This window comes from Astyanax mexicanus, chromosome 14 (assembly GCF_023375975.1).
Source record: "Astyanax mexicanus isolate ESR-SI-001 chromosome 14, AstMex3_surface, whole genome shotgun sequence".
NCBI classification, from domain to species: domain Eukaryota; kingdom Metazoa; phylum Chordata; class Actinopteri; order Characiformes; family Acestrorhamphidae; genus Astyanax; species Astyanax mexicanus.
In genome coordinates, this window is record NC_064421.1 from 30,039,894 (window position 1) to 30,063,906 (window position 24,013).

The 24,013-nt window shown below is 37.7% G+C and overlaps 2 protein-coding genes across 6 annotated transcripts in view; one reads left to right on the plus strand and one right to left on the minus strand.

Moving 5' to 3' along the window:
• The window catches only part of shtn1 (shootin 1), a 51,578-nt gene extending 48,053 nt beyond the window's left edge, over positions 1-3,525 (plus strand). For all 3 annotated transcript variants that reach the window (XM_007244643.4, XM_007244641.4, XM_022672787.2), the window contains one exon: positions 3,146-3,525. The gene's annotated coding sequence lies outside the window, so the exon portion shown is untranslated. The remainder of the gene's footprint in view (positions 1-3,145) is intronic.
• Positions 3,329-23,650, minus strand: eno4 (enolase 4). Of its 3 annotated transcripts, none has more exons than XM_022672784.2 (13): positions 23,432-23,650; positions 21,381-21,509; positions 18,000-18,184; positions 16,787-16,935; positions 15,052-15,221; positions 14,820-14,948; positions 14,606-14,680; positions 13,177-13,341; positions 11,666-11,791; positions 9,727-9,919; positions 7,649-7,710; positions 6,326-6,443; positions 3,329-4,127 (listed from the first exon to the last, which is right to left on the minus strand). In XM_022672784.2, the coding sequence occupies exons 1-13, from the start codon at positions 23,585-23,587 to the stop codon at positions 4,057-4,059; spliced, it is 1,728 nt and encodes a 575-aa protein (XP_022528505.2). In that variant the 5' UTR covers positions 23,588-23,650; the 3' UTR covers positions 3,329-4,056. The 3 variants fall into 3 exon arrangements, with proteins under 3 accessions (XP_022528505.2, XP_007244707.3, XP_007244706.3); XM_007244645.4 differs by having other exon boundaries at positions 3,329-4,124; positions 9,721-9,919; positions 23,432-23,649; XM_007244644.4 differs by having other exon boundaries at positions 9,721-9,919; positions 23,432-23,649.
• Between the last annotated feature and the right edge of the window lie 363 nt (positions 23,651-24,013).

Consider the following 24,013-nt stretch of genomic DNA (forward strand, 5'->3'; position numbering starts at 1 on the left):
CCACTGTGGCTCAGCTCCCTAAATGAAGTTTAATCCTTACAGGCTGAGGGGAAACTCGATCACTACCACACACACACACACACACACACACACTTGAAGGGTAAGACTTTTGAAAACATATCCCTTGTAGCAAAGCGATGTAATATAATCTGTTTTTTAGAGGAAGTCTTTGTGCCTCTGCTGTAAATGCTAATTGCAGTTTTTAAAGGTGTTTGTGGTGGCCACGAGTTTAGTTTAGAATTCTTTGTGTATTTGTAGTATTTAGGATCTTTAGTTGCAAAATGGATTAAAAAGCAATTTCATCCTTTTTTGTGTAACAAGGATGTAGGCTTGTGTAAGGTTTTGTTTTTTTAAGTGTTTAATGTTTATTATTAGTATAGGTGTTTAGACTGAGGATAATATATGTTTATTAGTAGTAGAGGTGTTCAAAGCTGAGAGTAATGAATTTTATTATAAGTAAAGGTGTTTAGGCTGAGGGTAATGAATGTTTTTTATTAGTAGAGATGTTTAAGCTGTGTGTAATGGATTTTTATAATTAGATGTGTTTAAGCTGTGTGTAATGAATGTTTATAATTAGTAGATGTGTTTAGGCCGATGGTAATGAATGTTTATAATTAGTAGATGTGTTTAGGCTGAGGATAATACATGTTTTTAATAGTAGAGGTGTTTAGACTGTGTGTAATGAACGTGTATTATTGTTAGCAGAGGTGTTTAGGCTGAGGATAATGAATGTTTTTTTAATAGTAAAGGTGTTTAAGCTGTGTGTAATGGATGTTTCTAATTAGTAGATGTGTTTAGGCTGTGTGTAATGAATGTGTATTATTGTTAGCAGAGGTGTTAAGGCTGTGTGTAATAGATATTTTTTTTATTAGTAGAGGTGTTAAAGCTGTGTGTAATGGATGTTTATAATTAGTAGATGTGTTTAGGCTGTGTGTAATGAATGTGTATTATTGTTAGCAGAGGTGTTTAGGCTGAGGATAATGTGTTTTTATTAGTAAAGGTGTTTAGGCTGAGGGTAATGAATGTTTATTATTAATAGAGGTGTTTAGGCTAAGGGTAATGGATGTTTATTATTAGTAGAGGTGTTTAGGCTGAGGCTAATGAATGCTTTTTATTAGTAGAGGTGTTTAAGCTGAGAGTAATGAATTTTATTATTAGTAGAGGTGTTTAGGCTGAGGGTAATGGATGTTTGTTACTTGTAAAGGTGTTTAAGCTGAGAGTAATGGATGTTTTTTATTAGTGGAGGTGTTTAGAAGTAATGAGTGTTAGGGAGTTACTCACACCCTGGAGATATTTTGTCACTCTGCAGACAAGCAGTTGAACATCATGCTGTGCCCTATGCTCACATACCTCTCTCTCCCCCTTTCCCTTTCTTCCTCTCTCAATAGCTGAACCTCTGCGAGCCAATATAAAGCAATCGTTTGCACTGAAGCATCTCTAAATTGGAGGTACCCTCTCATGTGTGTGTGTGTGTGTTTGTAGGGGAAGCACTTCATTTGGCCTATTTTGTTAGTCATTTTCGTTTATTTTCCAAACAAAGTGACTGCCTGGTGGGAGAATTAGAGCCTGGAGTTCTCCCTCTCTCTCTGTTTATAAAATGCTATTTTGTGTTTCTCTTTTTAGGCACATAGCAGGCCTGCACCAACAAAATAGCAATACTCTATATTTTTTTAATATAAATTGCAGTGATCGTTTATTTCTGTAAAAATTGCTATATTTAGCGGATGTTTACTGATTGGTCTGGCAAATCCCTGTGTTTATACATTTAGGTAAAGTCAGTGTAAATGCCTGTGTTTTTGGCTGTATAGTTTTTGTATTTTTCTGGTTTGTTGTCATTTTTTTGAGCCACTGAAGGTCTGGGGGTGAGTATCTCTTTACCTGTATATCTGCTCTATGGTGTGATTAATAGAATTCTTTGTTTGCGAAAGTTTGACAAAATCTTGCTGTCATAAACAAAATGAAAGTGTGTGGATTTTGTGTAGTGTGAACATCAAAAAACACACTAAATGACATTTTACTCCTGTTTACACCTGGCATTAATATGTGTTTTTTACCTGGGAATATTCAGTGGAATATTGTGAAAAGTAGGTTAGTAGGTTCTTGCATTCCCGTAATGCCTCAGTCTGGCGTGAGAGCAAGCAAAAAAATACAGTAAGAAGGTTGTGTGTTTAGAGCAGTGCATATATTTGTGCAGTGTGAATCTGAACAGTGAAAATATTGCTACGGCACTTTTAAACACAGTGTGGTGAAGTGGTGTGGCTGCAAGCAGTGAGCGCTGCACACACGGTGTTCGGTGTATAAACAGCTTAGCATGAAACAGCATGGTAGTTGATTATTTGGTTGAATCACTAGGTTAAAAACTCACCTAAACAGCTCAAATTAAAATAGTATATGGTCAGATTGACAGCTCACATTCTCACCACAAAAACGCTTTGGTTTGAACCCAAGCACAATTATTGTTTTCACAGCTGCTAAAATAAACCACAGCAACAATACAAACCAACAAGAACCAAACCAAACAGTGCTGGTGTGAAAACGCCCTAAATGTAAATCTGAATTGGGTTAGCATGATCTGATCGTAATGCAATGGCAATGTGCCTTGAATCTGTTTATATCTGGATTTTTATGTAGTGGTAATGGCAGGTGTAAACAGACTCGGATCCAATTTGGACCACTTTCATACATGGTACTGAAATCTAATGCATATCAGTGAGGTCAGGCTCTCTTGTCTTCACTATCATGATGATATATTGTGGTTTTCTTTTTTTGCAGCCACTGCATCTAGTGCACATTACCATCACTATAACATCACTTTTTAATTTTGATTTTGATTATTTTCCACAGGGTGAGCAGGTCAGGTGCACCAGATGCTACAGTTTAGGGCCGTGAACTTGTTCAGTCAAATGTCAGATATACTGTGGGTCACATTAAAAATATAGCATACGGAAGTTTCACACTGAGCACTCTTTCTCTCAATGTTAAATAGGGTGTTCTTAATGCTAAGAAGCTTTTGGGAAACTGGGCCATCATTTTACCTGCTGTGTGAACACAGTGGTAAATGTCTGTGTTTTTATTTGTTTTATTTATATATATTTAACTATGCTAGCATCTTATTGTATGTTTTCTGTTCTTTTTTGTCATATAGGTCTGTCTGGTGTGGAGAAAATGGACGAGTGGAGACATATGCAATCCTGCATTGAATTTAGGTGAATCATACAGTAAATTTAATCACTGAGTAATTCAAATTGCATTTTAAATCCATTTTGTTGTTTTTTTAGTTCATATTTAATTTTATATTAATTAAAAAGCAGCTAATTGAAGTCAGTGATCAAACCCAACGAATATTTAATCAAATTTCTACCCAACTCAGGACCTTCCCTTGCATAAGTTCAGAACAGCACTTGCAATGCAATGATACAGTAAAGACATTTCTACATAAAAGAGACTGTGTTAAATGTCTGTGGCTGACTGCACTGTAAATATTGATGTAAGTGTGAAATACATTAAAGAATCAACAATATTTTATATTCAAGCATTTGAGTCATTCTTGCTACAAAATGAGAAAACACACTGACATGCCAAATCTCATGAGACAGGAACTAGTATGGTGTCCCGTGACTTTTGCCATGTTTCGTGGAAGCTAAAGAACGCTGTTCACATGGACAATTTCAGCCAGATGCCACTGGTCACCATCATTACTACTCACTCCAACTCCCAAAATTCACATCACCTTGGCACACTGCCATTGTTCACTCTCTCTTACAAGATAACAAGATCACAACTTATGCAGGTCAGTTGCCACTTTTTAGTCAATTTAAACACATACTGCTGTCCCGTGACTTTTGGCATGTCAATGTAGATACACAAATCTGCTAATAATGCTGATTATACACTGTATGTTATTTAATATTACATGTTCTATATTAGTATGGGTATATTATAGGAGTTACAGTAATTAATGTTCAGACGGTTTAGATGAAGTGGTGTTGAGATCTCTTGTGTTTTGGTTCATTACATGTGGACGGGTCAATTGCTGGTCACCTGTTCAGCACCTATTCAGTTTGCCTCCTCTGGATTTAACTCCACCTCCTCCTGTTCCCACGGCAACTTCATCTGGCGCATCCCTGCTAAACAAGACAAAAAAATAAATAAAAAATAAAACAAGCCTCTTCATTTGTCCCTTCCTTCATAAACCTTTCATCTAATCATCCCTCCCTTTATTGTGCAAAAAGACTGGAGGATAATGAGCAGCAACACAGAGAAAACACCGCAGACAGATAATGAAGACCCTCATAGAGGACACCTTCTTCTTCTTCACTTCAGCAGTTAACCTTTACAAAGTCTGGAGTCATTGTTGACATTTCATTTTACATTCAATTAATATGATTATTTATATGTTATTACAGACTAATTACGTTATGAATTACATGTATTTTTTTCGAACATACTACCGTAACATTCACAGCTATTTCTGGTTGGTGGACATAAAAAAAAAAAACTCCAGCAGCACTGCTGTATCTGACCCACTCGTGAATACACAACCACCATGCTAATCAGTGTCACTGCAGTGCTGAGAATGACCCACCACTAAAGCTGGGTGTTGAAATTCGACATCACCGCCCAAAATGTCTCGGTAGTACCAAGTCCCAAAAGGTCTAAAACCAAAAATAAGTGCTTATTTTCAATACTTTGCATGAAACGCAGATAAACGCATCTATGTAATGCTGTAGAGTCTGGCTAAAGGGCGGAGCATGTGTCAGTCATTTTCGACTGCAGCCAATCAGATACTATACTTTCGTTGTCAATCACTTTTTATTAAGCCAATCCTCAGACAGACCAAGCTGTCCATCATTTTTTACTGCAGCCAATCACCTTAACAGATCTGTCAAAAGAAGGCGGAAACTGCGGTGCTACCGGTTAAACGTAGCGCGATTTAAACTTCTGAACAGCGATGAAGCTGAATGTGTATAAGTATTTTACACAATATTACATTAACAGTTTAAACACATTTATGTGCTACTGTAGTTAGTCCTGCCTATATGCCGCTCTTAAACAGAAGTAACTGAATGAAAACGTTAGAAAAGCCCTGACTTTAGATATTTTTAAATCAAAGATTAAAATACTTGTTTTTCTGGAATGGCACTTTTGTGGGGTTTTTTTCCTTCATTGCAGTAATTGCATAAAATCGTGTATGTGTGTGTGTATATATATATACACACACACACACACACACACACACCTATACACGATTAAAAAACACGAAAGTGCCATTCCAGAAAAACGAGTATTTTAATCTTTGATTTAAAAATATCTAAAGTCAGGGCTTTTCTAACGTTTTCATTCAGTTACTTCTGTTTAAGAGCGGCATATAGGCAGGACTAACTACAGTAGCACATAAATGTTTTTAAACTGTTAATATAGTATTTTGTAAAACACATTCAGCTTCATCGCTGTTCAGAAGTTTAAATCGCGCACGTTTAACCGGTAGCACCGCAGTTTCCGCCTTCTTTTGACAGATCTGTTAAGGTGATTGGCTGCAGTAAAAAATGATGGACAGCTTGGTCTGTCTGAGGATTGGCTTAATAAAAAGTGATTGACAACGAAAGTGTAGTATCTGATTGGCTGCAGTCGAAAATGATTGACACATGCTCCGCCTTTAAGCCACGCCCACTGGGGGCTCCGGTCTGCAGCATTACCCTTCTCGATAAACGCGGCAAACACGTTAAAAACTGAACTGCATCTAGCAGTATGCCTAGAGGAAAAGATTTATAGTTTAAGCACTTAAAGTTAAATGCTGCCAGTATGAGAATAAGAATACTGTTAAATAAATATGTTGTATGGGAATAATTATCGCTTTTTGTATTTTTTCCGTTACAATTAAAAAAATAAATATCGAAGGTCCCCCAAATAATAATAGCTGCTCAGTGTGATCTATCCTGTGTGGTTCTGAGTATTGAAGAACAGAAATAAAGGAGGAGAATAAAAAGTATACGGAGGAATGGATACAGAACTACAGTCTATAATTATTATACAACTAAACTGTGAAGTATATGATGTCTTTTTCCCACTGGAGATTGGATAATTTTCTGTTTGGTACCTTGAGGTATTAACCATTTAAAAACTCTTATTATGAAATATACTATATACTGTTGGTTTAAATACCAACAACATTTAAACCAATGGCCAATAATATGAGGGTCTTTCTCTATATGAATTAAGAACATTCATGTGATTGATAAACTCAGTAGATAAACACAATGCTACAGTATTATTTTAAGAGAGTTTGCAATTTTGTGTGTGTGGCTTTACATAATAACATCCATACCCAGAATGCCTTGCTCCTGAAGCTCCAGTTCTATGCTCTGTAGTCGGTTGTACTTATTCATCCTGCTCCCTCCACTCAGACCCCCCAACTTAATGAACGTCACTCCCACACCTACAGCCTGCAAACACACACACACACACACACACACACACACACAAATGTAATTTGTAATTACATAACATGAAATTTTACCCAGTCAGATTGGTGTACAGCGAAGAAGCAGACGTCTGAACCTCTAAAAGCTCCACACAGAAACTTGTTGCAGAGGAATTGTTATGATTGAACTGAGAACTGGTCTTCATCTTTTACAAGACCAGTTCTGAATGACTGTTCACTTGTGTGAAACAAATAAAAACAGAATACGATGATCTGCAAATCCTTTTTAACCTATATTCAGTTTAATATACTAAAAAGACAAGATATTTAATGTTCAAACAGATAAACATTATTGTTTTTTGCATATATTCACTCATTTTGATTTTGATGCTGCAACACAATGTAAAGAACTTTGGATAGGACGATGTTTAGCACTTTATTACATCACCTTTCCTTTTAACATTCAATAAGCGTTTGGGATCTGAGAACACTAATTGCTGAAGTTTTGTAAGTGGAATTCTTTCGCATTATTGCTTGATATAAAATTTCAGCTGTTCACCAGTCTGGGTCTCCATCATCATTGTGTTTTGCGCTTCATAATGCTCCTCACATTTTTGTCTTGCTGAAATAAGCAGGACTTCCCTGCAAAAGTTGTTGCTGTAACCTTCGCCAGGGTGGTTGGTTTTCTTGCTGCTTACTTGCAGAGATTTCTCCAGATTCTCTAAATCTTTTGATTATATTATGGGCTGTAGATGATAAAATCCCTAAATTCCTTGCAGTTGTTCTTGAGAAGCTTTCCTAAACTGATGGACTATTTGCTCATGCAGTTGTTCACAAAGTTGTAAAACTCGCCCCCATCCTCGCTTGTAAACGACTGAGCCATTCAGGGAGCCAATCATGACACTCACCACTTTCCGATTTATCTGTTTACCTGTGGAATATTTCAAACAAGTGTTTTTTAAATGTTCCCCCAACTTTCTTAGTCTGTTGTTGCTCCTGTCCCAACTTCAAAATACAAAATGACTGATCATTTGCAAAAAACGATAATGTTTATCAGTTTAAACATTAAATATATTGTCTTTGTGGTGAATTTAATTGAATATAGGTTGAAAATGATTTGCAAATCATTGTATTCTGTTTTTATTTATGTTTTCCACAACATCATATCTTCACTGGAATTGGGGCTGTACATTTCAAAACACAGGAGGCATTCTAAAATGGACTTACCACATCTACCATACTGTCGTCACCAATCTCCTCACTGCTCACTGCTAGAATCGTCTCTCCATCTGCACACAGAAACACAGTCATATATTTATGTAAAGTTTAAGACACTTATTTTGTACAGATTGAGCTGTAGAGCAGTGAAAGTGTGTGCTTGTTTTTGTGCACATTTGTCAGCAATTGGTACAACTTATATTCACATAAATGTAAATACTATATAGTATATATTATAGTGAGTGAGCTAATGTCTCTCTCTCTTTCTCTCTCTCTTTCTCTCCCTCTTTTACTGATTAGGTGCAGTGATTAGTGTCAGTCTTTCACCCTGATTGTAAATCTGTACATCATTGAGTGTTTAGCTTTAGCTGTGTATTTAATCTACACACAGCTGATTGCAGGTTTTTAGGTTGGTAAAGGTGGAATATGGAGCTATACCAGCATTTTATTGCCATATTAAAGCCCTTAGGTTAACTCAGTATCTCATGACACTAAAATATTCTCATTTAAAAATCATCAAAACTACCCTGAGATATCAGAATACAGTAAAAAAAAAAAAAAAAGGATCTAGTCTGTTAAAAAAAATAAATCATGATTTTAAGGGATTGACACCACTAATATGAATTGTAACGGTTAGAAATTCAATTTAGGGTTATTATGGTTACTGTAAAAAACACTGCAGGTAATGTAAATTCAGTTTTTATATAGATACAAATGGACAACACTACGCTATATACATTTCTCACACAAGAACCCCAAAAAAAGCATAAGTAAAGTTCCAAAAAAATACCTATCAAAAATAATCAGAAACCCAAATGTTCAAGATTCCTAAAAATCAGCACCAGTTCCAAAAAACTTTTCCCTAAAAAAAAAAAACATGGAAATCCCACAAAATAAGATAATTTCTCAGCAAAAAATAAATAAATAAAATAAAGGGCTCAGCTAAAATGTTCTAAAATGGTCTCACCCAGTTTTATGTACATGTGTTATATAGTCCAGTCCATAGCTCCACAAATAGTCCAGCCACATAAACATGATTAAGAAAAAACAGCTTGAAGGTTTGATTTCTTAGGCTATGTTCACATTACCAGAATGAAGTGACTCAAATACGATTTTTTGCTCAATGTTGCTCAGATCAGATTTTTTCATGGCTGTGTAAACATACCAAATCCATTTTTTTCAATTCAGATTTGAATGACTTTCATATGTTGTCCTAAATCGGATATGTATCCGATCCATGGACATGCAACATGATGTGAACGGTCAAACCGGAATTCATGTGTCTTAAATATGACGTTTTTGAGGTGAGGTGAGGTGTTTCAGGGTCAGATTCGTTCACATTACACACAGATATAAATCACTTACATTTGTGAATGTGAACCGTCAAGATAGACATATCTGATTTGAGCAAAAGATTTAAGCTCAGATTTGAGCAATGTGACTTGTAATGGGAATGTAGCCTTAGAGGTTAAACTTTTACACTAATTGGTAATATTCCCAAAACAAAATTGCAGCCAACACCACTTCCTGTTACTGTTTTTTTTTTCACAATAAAAGTCATTTAAGTGAAATCAGGAAGCAAAGCAAAATATCAGGCTAAAAAAATCTTACAGACTTTAAATGAGCAGTTATATTAGTTGTAGTTGACCTAGGACTTTGCATGTAACTCATAATGATGAACACAAACTATCTATTAACCATTATGAAATCACGGGTCCTAAAATGTGGCAGTGTCACAAAATATCATTCATTTTTTGTGTGTTTGTGTGTAGAAGTGTTTGGGATGGGGGGCCCATTCAAAGTGTAGCCTAGGGGCCCCGATCACCTTAATCCACCACTGTTTTTGTGTGTGTGTGTGTGTGTCTGGATCTCTCAGGTTTTCCCAGTTTAGCCCTTGCATGGCTTGTATGCATATTCACACTTCATTTCCTCTCTCTTATACCTACACATCTCGCACATTAGTTTCATAGTAGTTACTTCATAATTCATAACGTACTGAATAATTAAGAGCAGATAGTGAATAATTCATAGACAGGCAGTGTTTCTGGGATTTAGCTGTGCTGAGGCAGGACCTGACCTACCTGTACCTGCTCTCTGTGAGACGGTGTGAAGGAGGTCAGTGAGGGTCATCTCACTGCCATGTCTAAGAGTGACCCATGTGACTCCTTGTGGGAGGGGCTTAGCATCCCTCCAGCATGGACCAGGACTGTAGGCTGCATCTGCAACCAGGCAACATGAGTGGCCAATCAGAGAGCTTAGCTTCAGCCACTGTTCCTCATCCTGCACAGAGAGAAGGAGAAGGAGTTAAAGACATGTCCAGGCTTTGATTTACAGGTTGCCAGATTTCAAATTATTTTAACCATTACTTAGGTTGGCAGATGTTCTTATTTTTACACAGAGGAAGGGAATTTGTCACACCTGGACCTGAGACATGTAGTGGGTTGCCAGAGTATGCTTCTCACACGGAGAGGAACGGTTGGAGACAAACTTCAGGTTGCCAGATTACACTTCTTCTGCCATCTGTCTGAACTAGGCACTTGATAAAGTCTAATTTGCAGACAGTAAAAGCCTTTTATGAATATGTACTCTTTTTTTGAGTTGCCAGGTTACTGGTTGCCAGATATTACCCTGCCAGGCGAGATGTTGCCTTAGTCAATTGTCTTGGGTTTCCAAAATGGACAGAATTAAAACACTCTATCAGCTGTGTGTGTGCGTAAACGCAATAAAAACATCATCAGTCGCAGCCCAAGTACTATTCCATTTAGAAGTTTGCAGTTAGCCAAGTTCACTACAAACACCCCGATGTGTTCTTGCTCCCCCCACATTATAGAAGATGCAGGGAAGGTGACTTGTGTGGACTTCTTACAGCCCGATAACCCAGAATGCACTTCGCAGCAGTATCTGCGAAGGAGAAAGTATCTACCTGTAAGTTATACGTTTTGAAAATAGTACTGCTGTGTGATAAAATAAAGTAATTTTTTTTTGTAAGAACATAGTGGTTTAGACTTCAGACATGTGGCTTTGCCAATCAGTGGCCCATAATCATTGCATGGGCCCCAAGGCTGCAGTCTACAGTAGCTGTGCGTTAATCCGCCGCTGCTCTTATCTTATAAAGCAAGTGGTGTTTTGTTAGTTGCATAGATTTGATGAGAAATGCTAACTTTATCAAATTATTGTTCAGACACATGCTTCACATATTTTAGCTGTTATATACAGCTCTGGAAAAAAATAGACCACTTAAAAGAGTTTCTCTGATTATAACAAATTAAAAAACTCTGGAATATTATCAAGAGGTAGATGAATGATCACAAGCCACCAAACCAAGCTGAACTGCTTGAATTTTTGCACCAGGAGTGGCGTAAATTTATCCAAAAGCAGTGTGTAAGACTGGTGGAGGAGAACATGTCAAGATGCATGAAAACTGTGATTAAAAACCAGGGTTATTCCACCTAATTTGATTTCTGGACTTGTTTTCTTTGCATTATTTGAGGACTGACAGCTCATTTCTCATTTTCTGCAAAAAAAAAGTGACAATATTTTTATTTGGAATTTGGGAGAAATGTTGTCCATATTTTCTAGAATAAAATTTTTATTTTAATTTTGCTCAAACATATACCTATAAACAGCCAAATCAAAGAAACTGGTTCAGAAACTGAAGTGGTGTCTTAACAGACTTCTAATTGCTTCTTCTTTTTGGCTTGTTTAATGAGGGAATCTAAGATTTATGTAATTGTCCTCTATTGCTGATGTATCTCATTATCCATAAGTCACTTTGGATAAAAACATCTGCTAAATGTAATGTAATATAATGTAATGCGCATGTGAAAAATACTCTTTTAAAAACTATACTGTAAGAAAGCTCAGCAAAGTGAAAGCTCTGAGATGGATGTGTATGATGCCTGCAGACCTTTAATGCAGGAATCATAGATTAACAAGTCTTACAAACTACAAACAGAATTAAATGCAGCTTTTGTTTCTGACTGATTCAGTGACCAAACAATGGTCGTTACACACTCAGCCTCTTACCTCTTTTCTGAAGGGATTGATGAGGGCTGCAATGGATGGATATTTACTGACCAGCCCCACATACATATCCACCAGCTCATCCGGAGACTTCAACGTCCCTGCCATCACCTCGTACTTCCCCTTTGCCTGGACAGAGCAGGATACAAGTCAACAATCATAACTGAACACAAACGGCATCCACAAGTTGTGGCCAATCCAAACAATAAACACCTACCAGACACTGAGAGTGAGAGTGTGTAAATGCACAGAGAATGTGGAGGAGTACTTTTAATGCAGGTTAATGGAAATTGCTGTGTGTGAAATTCTGTGTTTTTTAGTATATTCTTTGGTGAATTTTGTTGATCCTTTAGATAATACTGTCCTAATTTGGAGAGCAGTTACATCCAACAAACCTACCAGACCACCCTTTTAGTTCATTTGCACACTCATCAATATGCATTATATTAGACTATATGTTCATATGTTTGTGGACACCCCTTTTAATAAATGCATTCAGGATTTTAATGCACACACAGCAGCTTGTATAGTCCCTGTAGATAAGCAATATCTGTCAATAGAATAGAATAGTCTTGTGTTTACAAGAATATTTTATTTCAAGACTAAAATCATCAACATTAACCCTAGACCATGCCTAATGCTGCGTGAGGGCTATTAGGGGTATAAAGCCACCCAGTATTAAGCTGTGGAGCAGTGGATCCATTCTCTTTAATGATAAACTAGATTGCTATGGCTAGCTAGCTCTGCGTTGCTTCTCCTGTGTAGAAACTTAATATCACTAATTTCTGCATATGTTGCAGTTTGGTTTTTTGTGTCTCTGCCTTATATTAGTCTCACTGAAGTCACACAGCATTAAATCATCATTTTTCTCTCAGTGAGTAAATTTACAGTTATAGTTGAAGCTGAAATTCCAGTTTGAACACGTTCTGTGCAATCGTGGCAAAGTTATGGCAAATATAGCTCATTAAAAAGTGCTTTTGTATTTATTTATGATAATAATTGTAATTTTTAGTTTCCATTTATACTTTTGTGCAATGACAGTGCGTCCAGGTAGTTTAATGCACATAAACCCTACTAAAACAGATTAATTATAAATAAAAAAACACGAGAAATAATTAAATTGTGTAGGTCAGCGCATGCGCAGTACATTTAGGAAGCAAATATCGATGGGTAGGACAATTCGACAGAACACATAGGACTCACACAGCCAGCTAGCTAACGCGAAGTAACATGATGGATTTAACTTTACCCAAACATTAAATTATTATTAAAAAACAAATCAGATTTTGTAGATTTGTAGAGCAAATTTCCAAGCCTTTTCCAAAACATTCTGGGTATTTTTATTTTTCCTAAACGTATCCAGGCCTGGAAATTAAAATTCTCCATGACTTTTCCAGCTTTTTCATGACCGTATGAACCCTGTGACAGGAAAGCACTGCCACAGATATCTCTGTCCAGGTCTACTGTGTCTGTGTTCCACCACGAGGTTGAACTTTCACCCTTCATCCACTTACATAGTCCATGAGTTTGTGAGCGGCGCAGTTTATCGCCAGCCGGAGCTCCGTGCCCATCGGCAGCTTCAGATTCACACAGGCCTCCATCAGCAGGTCGAGAGCCTGCTCAGAGCGCTCCAAGCTCAGCTGCAGAGCGCCCCCTTCAGATACACCCAGTACTGCAGGCTGAGGGAGAGAGAGACCAGAACAACAAGGCCTTTTTATTATAAAGGTGTCAAAACTAGCTTCCATACAAATGTTCTACAATAAATAAGTATATATTTCACTTGTAATCTATAATAGAGCTAGATATAATACAATGAAGCTATCATTTATTAACAATGTGTGATCATTTTTCCATTTTGTATTATTTATTTTATCCAGCATTATGAAATTACTATATGACATGTCTTGAAATGGCACACTGATTCATTCTATGCTATAGTAATGGATTCTCAATTTATTTTTATTTATTATATCTTAAGTCTTAAATCATTTAATAATGTTTCTTGAAGAGTATTATACTACTTATAATCGTTTTAATTTATCTTCAGTATATTTGTGCCCTGGTTAGTTTGGGACATTATTTATTTTTATCCCTTTTTTTTGTGATGTGTGTGCCTTTTTTCTCCCATCACGCTAACTTTGTTTTTTTCTATAAATGATGTATTGTTGGGATTGAGTCTTTAAAGCAGCCAGGACCAATGGAAAAAGGTAAATTGTGACATTGTGAAACTATTTTACATTGTTTATTTGTTGTTTTTGCATGAAATTTGCCATGTGGAAATGGCACGTTTTGTAGAATGATTCAAATAAAAGAAAAGCGTGGTGCTCTGCATCAATGACACAATATGCCTTTTTAATTCATAACAATATATGATGGTGAAGACCCTACAAAATGCAGCTCTACAAAAATGAATGAGGGACAAAACAGGGAGGGACCTTTGTCATAAAAATACTAAATGTTCTTTCTAAAAACGCAGTTCTGTCACATGAAAAATAACTTTTTTTTAAAAAGGGCAGTAGAGAGAAGGACTTGTACTGTACTTTCTGTGTTTGTTAACATGTTCTATGTTGTGCTGAATGTTTGCTGCAGAACGAGTAGATGGTGTGATTGAGAATAATGTAGAATTCGGTATTTAGAGATTTATTTGCCCAAAAGGTCATGTTTTGTCTGTGGAAACTTTACAGCATGTTGTTTTCATACAGCAGTCTTATAAAACAAACAGACAGTACCTGGAACATGTAGAATGTTAAATTGATCTTCTTTGATTGGCAATTAGAATTAATTAAAAGCCTAACTGTTCCTTATACGTTTGGATGGTCCCATTATTTACCTTACTGAGAGTCATGTGCTTCCATTTACAGTATATGTGCTTCTTTACTGTGTTCCTCTCTCTAATTGTAAGTGACTGTGCTGTATATAACTACACTGTTTCTGACCACTTACCCCAGTTTTACTAGTGGTGGTGGAGGTGGATATTCTCTTTATTTCTCTCTGGAGCTCACAACCCATCACTACAATCTAAATAAAAACAAAACACATGTTTTTATATACATGTATATGAAACATTACTTTTGGTATTTTAATCATGAAATTCATTCTGATACAATATATAAAAAAACAAATGTCAGACTAGAAAAAGGTGTGTGTAAATAGGTACTTCTCTGGCTGAGTATGTCCTGGTGGGCAGCAGGATGAGTTCCTCCAATAAGTTGAGTTTCCCTGCTGATGCTTTTCCACAGCTTAACACTGTAAGCAAGGGTATGGGCATGAAGACAGCACTCAGAGCCTGCAGAGAGAGCAGGGACACAGAGACAGAAGGAGGATAAATACACTTCACATTTCTGTTCCTCATCATGCCTCACCTTCTAAACCCTCAGCTGTGAGCTAACCTGCGGGTCTCTGAGAGTGATGATGTGTCTGTAGAGGGGAACTGCTGTGAGACTCGCCGCAGATTTGGCTGCTGCCAGTGACACAGCAGCTGCCACCACTGCCCCAGGCAGCACGGGCGGTGGCGGGTCCAGAGGGGGAATCAACTTCTCCACACTGTTTCTCTTCTTACCTGCAAATACACAACAAAAACACAACATAAGAGCATAAACAGTGGAAAAAAACAATACGAGTAATATAAACAAAGAGGGCCTACTTTTGTTCTACCACTCACTGGCCAATTTATTAGAAACACCAGCTTCAAGCTTTAAATTACTGGCCACTTTATTAGAAACTCCAGCTTTATGCCTCAAAATCACTGGCCACTTTATTAGAAACACCATGCTTGTGCGTCTACTCACTGGCCACTTTATTAGAAACACCAGTCTCATGCTTCAACTCACTGGCCACTTTATTAGAAACACCAGCTTCATGCTTTAACTCACTGGCCACTTTATTAGAAACACCAGCTTCATGCTTTAAAATCACTGGACACTTTTTTAGAAACACCTGACTTGTGCTTCCACTTACTGGCCACTTTATTAGAAACACCAGCCTCATGCTTCCACTCACTGGCCATTTTATTAGAAACATCAGGCTTGTGCTTCCACTCACTGAACACTTTATTGGAAACACCAGCCTAATGCTTCCACTCACTGGCCACTTTATTAGAAACACCATCCTCCTGCTTTAAAATCACTGGCCACTTTATTTTAAACATCAGGCTTGTGCTTCATTTTACTGGCCACTTTATTAGAAACACCTGAGTTGTTCTTCCACTCACTGGCTACTAAATATAGCTTTTAAACAACATGTTTAAAGTTTAATGTCCACCCATAAGTCATAATAACATCTTTATGAATGAACAGAGCTGAGAGGAAGCCAGGCCGTGACCTCCCACGTCAAACAGTGGTCTCCTGCGCCTCTACTCAGAAATCACTGCCTGTGGCAGCATATGGAGCTAAAGCTGAATTCAGGACAAACACACACATACACACCATCCCAGAGGAGCGTCAAACACACTTAACCTGCCCGTGACCTGTACAGCACTCTGCTGTAAACACCTCCCCCTCCACTGAACCAGTAAGCTCCGCTGAGGCTGGAGCTCTTTCAGCTCTTACCAGGGCCTCGCATCCCGCTGGCTGATGGGATGGGTGTGTGTTCTTCCCCCTCTTCTGGGACTTTGTCCTTGTTGACATTTTTTATCGTCTGTCAACTCTACTTTACACGTCTTTTTTCTTTTACAACAATTCATTCAGACTTTGCTGCACTTTTCTTTAAATTCCATCTTAGGCCACATTCAAATTATGGGTCCTAGCTACACCCTACACAAGGCATGTTGTGATGCTCATTGCTATCTTACATTCCATCAGCAGTGTATTTTCACGCCTTGCACCTGCGTTCACAGAATGCCTGCGTTAAGTCTACTGAGAAGCATTGGACGGGTCCAGGTAGCTGCGTCATTACAATAGCAATACACCAGTCAGAACACACCTGGCTCGTAAAGGGAACAGCAAGTGACACGCTGATTGGTTAATTTCACATTATGCCAAAAACACATCCACAATTAATTAAGAGATTTAGTACATGCCTTTTGACCATTTCAATTTATAAATAATATAATAAATATATAAGAAATACAAATAATCATTAGTAGATAATAAACAATGCTTGTTTTTCTCCCATCCTTCACTCCACCTTTCTCTCCTTTCTTGTCTTTGTTCTGAGCAGGTTGGGGAGGGGGCGTGGCCTCAGGTGCTCTTTCAATCTTCTTCTCCTCTTCCTCACTCTTTATGTTGCTATTATGAGCATCTTGTTCCTCGAGGTAGCGAGCCATAAGGAAATCACTGACACACACACACACACACACAAACACACACACAGATACACACCAGCACAAAGACAATACAATTAGAATAACATTTTTGGATTTACTTAGCTCCCTTGACACATTCTAACATTTAATGAGCTATTTCAAAGTAGACAAATAAACCACACTAAAAGACACTTTTAATACTGTCACTGACAGTTATTGAAGTGTGATTGAGCTTGTTTATTAAATTGGGCAAACGTGAAATAAATTAGAGTGTGTGACTATTAGAGTTACACACACATTTTAGTATTTTAGGATTAGTATTTTAGGATTAACAAAAATGTTTAATGAACCATATTACCTAAAGGTTACCATGCTCAATGTGAAAATTGGCCTAAAACCCTGGAGAAGCATCCAATAGCTTGATGTGTTGCTGAACTTATCACCCAGCATCAGTACTTTACCCTGCTAATGCTTGTGTGGCTCAGCAATATTCACAGCAATATTCTACTACCATCCAGTAGGGGTGTGCCATATTGTATTGCACGCAATAATATTGCCAAGATTTTTAAACATCGTGAACGATATTATACCCTGAAATGAAGTGAAAACACATTTTCACTGTTTTTAGCAAAAGAATAATGCACATTGTTCTTATTTCCCTTTATTATATATTTACTAGAGACAGATTATATCTGTACAGTATCATTTATTTGACTTTAATCCTGGATATATGGAGATATATAGAGTGCATTATTAGTATCATGACATTCTGGATCATGACTTCTGTTACAAATCTAATACAATTTTTGTATTTTTTTAATATCTCAGTTAGGGGTGTGCCATACCATATTGTATTTAATAATAACATTTAGTTTTCATTTTGTTGCAGTAGTGTATTCTTGATAATTGATCATTGTTTTTAGTCAGTGTTTTGTCATATTGCCAAGATTGCCAATCACATAATTTTGTGATTATTTAAAGGCCATATTACCCACCCCTACCATCCAGTGCCTACAGAAGAAACTGTAACTAAAATAAATACCATTTATTTGTGTGTGTGTGTGTGTGTGTGTGTGTGTGTGTGTGTGTTCCTACCTGACTACTTTGTCCAGCTGCGTTTGGTGGGCGGGGTTAAAGCCACAAAGCATGGAGCTCAGCTGCTCTCTGATCCACTCCAGAGCCGTCGCCACAGATGCCTGCTGATGGTTATCATCAGCAACCGCATCCCCTGACTCCGCCCTATGCTCATCTAGGCCAGTATTTACTGCACTGCACACTAACTGTAAAACACACACACAAACAAACATATACACACATCATTTGTTTTTACGATTAGAGAATTTACCATTTACTGATGATTTTGTACTGTTATATTGTTATATTGATGGGCTATTTTACCATTCTGATAGCTTTAGCTAAGCTGTAAAATTTTGGATAATATTCCAGTACATTGTTTATGTGCTGCATCGTTTACTATACAATTAGAAAAATGTTAGGGATCATTCCAAACCCACATTATCACTAAAGCCAGAGCGGCACCAAAGTTACCGGGTTTAAGGAAGCTGCTGATCACTGAGTGAATCAAGAGATCAAGCTGATTTTATAAGAAGAACTCGCTGATCCCGTTCTGCCTTTCACTCTGAGAACTTTTCACTGATGTCTGTAATTATTACATAACACAGTACTGTACTTTTTAACAATTTACATTTATCTATCAACTACTACAGTACTTGATGTCTGTAAGTTTTAGGATTTAGGGCCCTCTCTGGTGAGAATGGGTAATTGCCCCGAGCATGCGAAAGAATCATTTTAAACTGGGCGGGTGTGATGCGGTCTTTTATTCAGAGTGGATGAGTCCGATTTCAGGTAATGTTCAGTCAGATATAGAGAGCGGGCTCAGTCAGAAAATGTGCTTCTCCTTTCCTTCATTTTTTTGTTTTTACTATGAGTGAATGAGCTCTGAGTTTCCCCTTCTGAAGTCTCCATTGCCCTACCAGCTGCTCGTGTTCAGTAAAACTGAGCCGGAGCCTCTTTTAGGGGCTGTACATGTCACATAAGTACGGAAAGATGTGACGTGGCCAAAAGAACTGCCGCGAAAAGCTACACCACACCTCAGTGTTTAGACTGAAAATACTAGGCTTAGCAGGGATGGTCATTCCAGCTCACTGGTACCAAAACACAATATTTGGTACCTTTGTACCTTCACTTAGAAATGCTTCTGCTTTCAGTTTAGAAACAAAATACTACAGACTGCCACTTTAAGTACAAAAATTTGAAAACTTCAGTTCCACTTCCAAATGTGGAGCATAAACAATAATTCAACTTTTTTGAGCACTTTAAAGTACTTTTACTCTTAAGTCTGGGTTTCTAGTATTCCAGTCCTCTCTACCGGGACTAGACAAGCTGTGTATGTTTATTTGTACATCTGTGTCCGCAATGGGTGCATTCATTAGAAGCAGTGTCTACAAATATATGGACATATAGAGTATGCTGGCAATAAAATGCACACTGTTACTCTCTATATTTTATTCCAAACTCCTCTGTGCTCCCTCTCTCTGCTGAGTCACTCTCTCCCCTCTCTCTGACCCTATCTGTCCCTCTCCTCCTCTCTCTTACGCTCTACTCTACACACATTAGCTCCTCCACCCTCTTATGCCTGTGTGTGTGTGCTTGTGTGTGTGTATAAGTGGGTGTATATCGTATATATGTGTGTGTTCCACATTAATCATCACATCACTGCTCGTTCACGTCCCAACTCTCGTACGGTCAAAAATTCAAAGGTCAGGAGTTGAAGCCCCTTTCTTCACCTCACTGTAGGCAACTGCTTATATAAACACACGCTCTGACCTCACAATAACTGCACACCGCTGCGTCACACGACTGCATCACATTGCTGCATCACGCTACTTCACTATTCCCATCAGAGGGAGAAGGACCTCTATTCCTGCCTGGCTTTAATGCATTGCTTCTGGAAAGTTTTTGGCTTTCATGCTGTTGACGATATGAGTTTATTCTGTGTTTTTGCATCCTAGTGTTTTTGACGTCATCTTTCACTGCCCATGTTGCATTCCCATATGTTTTTACCAAGAATGGTTGAAGATCCTGTGGGCCCTATTTTAGCGATTTATAGTCAAACCATGAATAGGGCCCCGTGCAGCTTGATTTAATGCGTCAGTATGTCATTGCTATCGTAACTACAGGAAAAGTACACCTTGCGCAGAAAGGCATGTACTAATTCTCTTAATTAATCAGGGGTGTGTTTTGGGTGTAACTTGACATAGAAAAATAAGAATACAAATGCTAGCTATAATAATAATAATAATAATATCTAGCTATAATAATAATAAAAATGCTGGTGGATCATTCAGGCAAGTACGTTTAGCTGATCTCCTCTCCCAAACACGTGGAACCTGGGTGCTGTAACGTTAATTATTCCATTTAAAAAGCAGTGGCACTGCATGCTTTGCCAGTCGTCTCCAAGCTTCTGACGTTTTTGGTTTAACCAGGTAGTCTGGTATTAAATGTTTTCTACAGACCTTTCATACGGCGAAATGGTAAAGTGGTCCCGACTAATGTTCATTAGCCACTGTTTATTAGAGCACTCTGAGCAGGGAAGCTAGGAAAGCCTAAAGCTTCCATAAAACTTAGCAGACGCCATGCAAAAAGGAACACAACACGGCTTGAAAACTTCACGCTGGATACTCATTTTGACCTCTCACTAGTAATAAATGTACGTTTTGCCTATACAGGTGAATGTAAATAATACAACCGGAAACGTCCGAGCCGCATTATTTGAAAACGGAAATGCGTCAGAGCCATGAGTGCAAGGAGCCCATTAACTTCTAGTGCAATTTTAAAGTTCTAAATGCCTCTTTCTAAATGTCAGGGCTCTCCGGATTCTACCAATGAAGTGTGGAGCTACTTTAAGCCTAAATAATGGTGGAAAAAGCAATTTATTTGCAGGCGCAAGGCATGCCCCATCTCACTCATTCTAAAAGCCTGTTTGGGAAAAGTGCACAAAATACTGAATCTCAGAAAGCAGCAGGAGAGCTGAGGTGGGCTATTTAACAAAGTCAATTACTTTTCATCATGTTTTAATACACCCAAAGTCCATTTCACACCGGAGTTTTTATTTATCGACACAACAGACTTGCTAGTTCACGTTGTAAAGGTGTACTGTGTGGGTACTGCACTGTCCTGTCTGTTAAACTGTCTCATGTCTGCTGTATTCATTGTATTTATTGTAGTGTTTTAGTTCTATGTTGCACAATTTGTTGCACATTTGCCTTTTGTTGACTTTACTGTTCCACTGTGTTGGTTCTGGATGAACGTGATTTAATTGCACTGTGTTCCTGTACTGTGCTTCTTTAAAGTCAGTTAAGGCTAGTTAGAAGAGGCTACATAGCATGTCTTTCTAGTCAGGAATGGAGCTTGGTGGCTGCCAGCCAGTGCTGGTCATATGAGCAGTTAACCCACCTTCTCTTCATTCCTGACCATGCAGTACACATCCACCTGCAGCGCTGCTTCCCCTCTGCTGTCGTACACCTCTCTCCCTGCTATGGAACTGATCACAGGTGTGTGAGCCAACCTGGAGAAGTAATTCGCCTGGGAGAGAAGAAAAAAAGAAAAGAAGAGAGCTGTCAGCTGAAGATCTTTTAACACAACTGGGGTAAACTGTGTGTATCTGTGATGTTGGTGGAGGTTACAACTCATCCACATATGAGTCACATAATGCAATGTGTCTACAGCATTTATAAATGCACTATATTTCCAAACATTTCTGTACAAATGTTTTTAATAACTACATTTAATTACTGTATTTTTTTATTTATAGTTTTTTTTGCATGACTAGGCTATAGTATAGGTTTGTGATTTACTGTACTGTTAGGAGTACACATAATATCAAACATTAAGGCTTTGATTAGTATAGGATTTACTTTGTCCCATAAAATGACACAATATATGAGGCTAAAGAATGTAAACAATAGACCTTAAAAAGAGTTACACCAACAACTTTATCTGAGCTTACTTTACAAAACTACATAACTTTTTTCTCATTTCTTTATCCTAGAAGTGATGAGGGAAAAGAGCGCCATATGCCCACCCAAAGAAAGCAAAGACAATTGCGTTCTCTCTGGGCTCTGGCAGCTGATGGCAAGTTACATGAATAGAATTTGAACCAGCGATCTTCAAATTTATTCAGTTCAGTCTGCATTAATATTATTCTTCAAGCTATTAATATATTTAAACAGGGCTATAGTTACTGCTCTTGAAGCTTTTTTACCTCATATCCAGAGTTTTAGGGAGTTTTATCACTTGTGCTGGATAAATGATTCTGTACCCAGGACCAATTCTGGGCTTGTCTTGGGGATGAGGGAAACCTTTTTTTTTTTTGGAGCTGTGGATCGATAGAATAATTCCATTGCTTTCTTAATTGCGAAAAGGTTTGGCCATTTGCTGTTTTTTTTTTCTATTTCACTCAGATAAAAACACTAAAAAAAACAGAAGCAGGAGCTCTTCAGATAAAGTGCTTTACTCATTTCTCTCTGGAGCGAGACGAGTGTTTGACTCCACAGAGCTAAGCTACTGTCCCTCCAGTGTATTAGCTTGTTATGCTAACTGGCTAGCATTAACTAGTGCCATGCATCAGTATGCTTCTTTGGTGGTGCTGTTCTACGCAGTGCTCCATGACACCTCTAGCGTATGGTGGTATGTGAAAAATGCATACCAGAGGCACTAAACCATATTGTTTTTCATTTTTATAGCTGAAAAGTGTTCCTTTAAAGTAATGAAACATAACAGACCTGATTCACTTTTTATAAACCTTTTATAACTTTAAAAAATGCTTTTATTACAGTCATTTTCGCCACTGCACACTTCACAGGTTTAACTGTGCTATAGTGAGGATGATGTTTCTGTGTACTTTGATACAGGGACACTCATAATATGCAAATCAGTCAATAATACCGCCCCCTGTTGACATCCAACCATCTGAATCTCACTGCTATCAGAAGCACATTGCTCAGCCCAATCAGCTCTCCCTCCTGCTTCGCCCCTAAACCCATACATCACCCAGCCTCTCCCAGTTTTTTTTTTTTTTTAGCATTTTTTAGGTGGAGTCAGCTAAAATCAAGGGGTTTAGTTACCCTTTAGGTGTGGTGCTTAAAGAACACTCCAACTTCTACTCAAGCCTGGCTCTCTAGCACTTTATATATATATATATATATATATATGATAAAAACTCTCTGAGCTAACTAAGTTCATTAATTTCATGTCTACAAGTCCATCACAACAGGTCAGAAGACCTGTAGCTTTTGTTCTAGAAATTACACTACACCTACAGTAGATAGCCACGTTATATTTCAGGTTTTAATATAAGAAAACACATACTTAAAGAGAAAACTGTCACTTTTGCCTGTAAATAAATCAGCGCAAACTCTCAAATGAAAATGGACCTGTTGAACAGCGGGTTAAGTTAAATAAGAAAGTGTGTTTTGAGTCTCACTAGCTAAAGCCGCTCTCCGTACCATATATCCATAAATATCACTGGGTTTCTCCGCAAACAGCTGGTTTAGCAGCTCCTCCAGGGTGTGAGGGACTCGGTTGGCTCTGTAATACTCCGCCGCTCGGCTCTTCAGCTCGTACAGCTCCTGTTCGGCTTTTAAAGCGCTTTTATAAGACATGTTGGATCTGCGGCTCCGCGCGCCGCTCCGCTCTCCGCTCTGTTTGAGTCCAGCAGTTGCCCGGCAACAGTCGCCAGACATCGCGAGACTTCCAGAACAAAAGCGCAACAAAAGTTTTAGCGTAAAATTAATTACACATAACACATTAAAACGCACACACACACATATACATAAAAGAATAAAAGATTTAAGTATATGTTTTTCTTTTAATTTTTTGCTAAAAATTTGTTCCAAAATATGTTTATAATATTTATTATTTTATTTTACTCATAATTCATGCTTTAACAATTATGTTAAAGGCCAAAAAAAACTTTATTTATTGCTTGACAATTGAATAACTGAATACTATGATTACTTTTATGGTCACTTTTATAAAAATATTTAAGTAAACTTAAATGCCCGACTTTTATGTATTTTATTTATTAA

Coding starts and splice junctions, on each gene's coding strand:
- eno4 (XM_007244644.4), bottom strand. CDS start 23,587: ATGTCTTATAAAAGCGCTTTAAAAGCCGAACAGGAGCTGTACGAGCTG. Junction 14,681..14,819: donor GGACATACTCAGCCAGAGAA/GTACCTATTTAC, acceptor GTTTTTATTTAG/ATTGTAGTGATGGGTTGTGA. Junction 9,920..11,665: donor TCAATCCCTTCAGAAAAGAG/GTAAGAGGCTGA, acceptor CTCTCTGTGCAG/GATGAGGAACAGTGGCTGAA.